Source organism: Eurypyga helias, unplaced genomic scaffold (assembly GCF_000690775.1).
Source record: "Eurypyga helias isolate BGI_N326 unplaced genomic scaffold, ASM69077v1 Scaffold11287, whole genome shotgun sequence".
Classification (NCBI taxonomy): domain Eukaryota; kingdom Metazoa; phylum Chordata; class Aves; order Eurypygiformes; family Eurypygidae; genus Eurypyga; species Eurypyga helias.
The window spans coordinates 11,144-13,134 of record NW_010261111.1 but is presented as its reverse complement, the minus strand read 5'-3'; the positions used below and the strand labels follow the sequence as shown (position 1 = coordinate 13,134).

At 49.3% G+C, this 1,991-nt stretch overlaps 1 protein-coding gene across 1 annotated transcript; it reads left to right on the top strand.

The window, feature by feature from the left end:
- The first annotated feature begins 334 nt into the window (after positions 1 to 334).
- Positions 335 to 1,772, top strand: LOC104502766 (zinc finger and BTB domain-containing protein 18.2-like). The gene has a single exon (XM_010155249.1). It carries the CDS (start codon positions 345 to 347, stop codon positions 1,770 to 1,772), a length of 1,428 nt encoding a protein of 475 aa, XP_010153551.1. The 5' UTR covers positions 335 to 344.
- The last annotated feature ends 219 nt before the right edge of the window (positions 1,773 to 1,991 follow it).

The window sequence follows — 1,991 nt, the reverse complement described above, 5'->3', positions numbered from 1 at the left end:
TTGTGTGTGTGTGTGTGTGCTTTCCTCCTCTTAATTTTATTAAAGTGATTAGTGGGAGAAACAAAGGTTGGAGGGGCTGCTGCTTTACTAGTTTTTGTTTACTTACAATCAAGTTTTTCCTGTTTGGAGCAGGTGCGAAAGGATGAGAAGCATGTTGTGTTGGGTTTTTTTCTCCCCCTCCCCCCCCCAAACTATTACAGACAATTAACAGTAAACGTTATCTCCAAGGCTGTTTCTTTGGCTTGTGTTACCAAAAAGCCGATCTGTTTGTTACAGCTGCTAGGAGGCTTTAGTTTACAGTAGCATTCAAGTTTTTCCTGTTTTGAACAGGTTATGAAGGAAGAATGGAGTTTCCAGACCATAGCCGCCAGTTGCTGCAGTGTCTGAGTCAGCAGCGTCACCAGGGCTTCCTGTGTGACTGTACTGTTTTAGTTGGAGAAGCTCAATTCAGAGCTCACAGAGCCGTTCTTGCCTCTTGCAGTATGTACTTCCATCTTTTCTACAGGGACCAGTTAGACAAAAGGGATATTGTGCATCTGAACAGTGACATTGTCACAGCCCCTGCCTTCAGCCTGCTGCTCGAATTCATGTACGAGGGAAAGCTGGAATTCAACAGTCTCCCGGTCGAAGATGTGCTGGCTGCGGCTAGCTACCTTCACATGTATGACATTGTGAAAGTCTGCAAGGGCAAGTTGAAAGATAAAGAATTATGTTCGGAAGAGAAGATTAATGATGAGACGGCTGGTTTGGAGAAAGCGGAGCATTTTCTAGACGCCGGAGTGCCCCTGGTCCACGAGTTTGACCCAGGAAACAAACAAAAATTCAGCGTTGCAGAATACGAGAGAGCAGCAGGCAAAGAAAAGGTCAGCAGTCACCCCGCCTGGTCCTCTGATCATATAAGTGTCAGCTCTGTGCCGACGGAGGCAGAACCGTGCGCCGCAGCAGCTGGAAAAACAAAGGCTAATGTCAATAGTTCCACAGGACCTTTGTCCCAAAGGTCTGTTAACCATCCCCTGGCTTCGAGTGATGTGGACTGCGCGCTGGATTTGTCTTTCAAGCCCGTGCCGGGGAGAGATTCCTTACACCCCTCCTATGTCTTTGGACAGCTGGCTTCCGACAGCCAGCAGCAGGGTACCGAGCCACTTGTTAAAGATGAACAAGACTTGCTGTCAGATCAGGAGGACAGCGAAGCCAGGAGTCCGGAGAGTCAGCATTTTGGGAATTCAGCCAAAAGCCTAGTGACAGGGTTAGGACACATGTTCGCGGGGAATGGCAGCTCTCATGCCCGAGAGGAGGATATAGATCAAGAGCGAGACGAGAGCGAGGATGACATGGATTCGTCGGACATCTCCTCGGGCGTCCTCGTGCCTCCCGGGCATATCTGCATTTGTCCCCTCTGTAGCAAGGTGTTCCCGAGCCCCCACATCCTTCAGCTGCACCTGAGCTCTCACTTCCGCGACAAGGACGGCTCCCGGACCCGCCTGTCCCCTGACGGGTCCGTCCCCACTTGTACCCTCTGCGGAAAGACTTTTTCTTGCATGTACACGTTAAAGAGGCACGAGAGGACTCACTCGGGGGAGAAACCCTACACCTGCGGCCAGTGCGGGAAGAGCTTCCAGTATTCCCACAACCTCAGCCGCCACGCGGTGGTTCACACCCGGGAGAAACCCCACGGGTGCAAGTGGTGCGAGAGACGGTTCACACAGTCTGGGGATTTGTACAGACACATCCGCAAATTTCATTGTGGCCTTGTGAAATCCTTGGTTGTTTGAGATGCATGATTTCTTTCTTTTTCTTTTTTTTTTTTTTTTAAATCCCCATCCCGCAACCCTTTTAAAACAGGAAGAAAAGGCAGCATCTCAATTTTTTTAATTTCCCCCCCCCATCCTTCCTTTATTTTATTTGGGTGATGTTCACTTCAGGTGTATGATCTTTAAAAGATGCAGAGGTATACACTCCAGAGGCCTTTTAATGCAATCCTTCCACCTTTC

Coding starts and splice junctions, on each gene's coding strand:
- LOC104502766 (XM_010155249.1), top strand. CDS start 345: ATGGAGTTTCCAGACCATAGCCGCCAGTTGCTGCAGTGTCTGAGTCAG.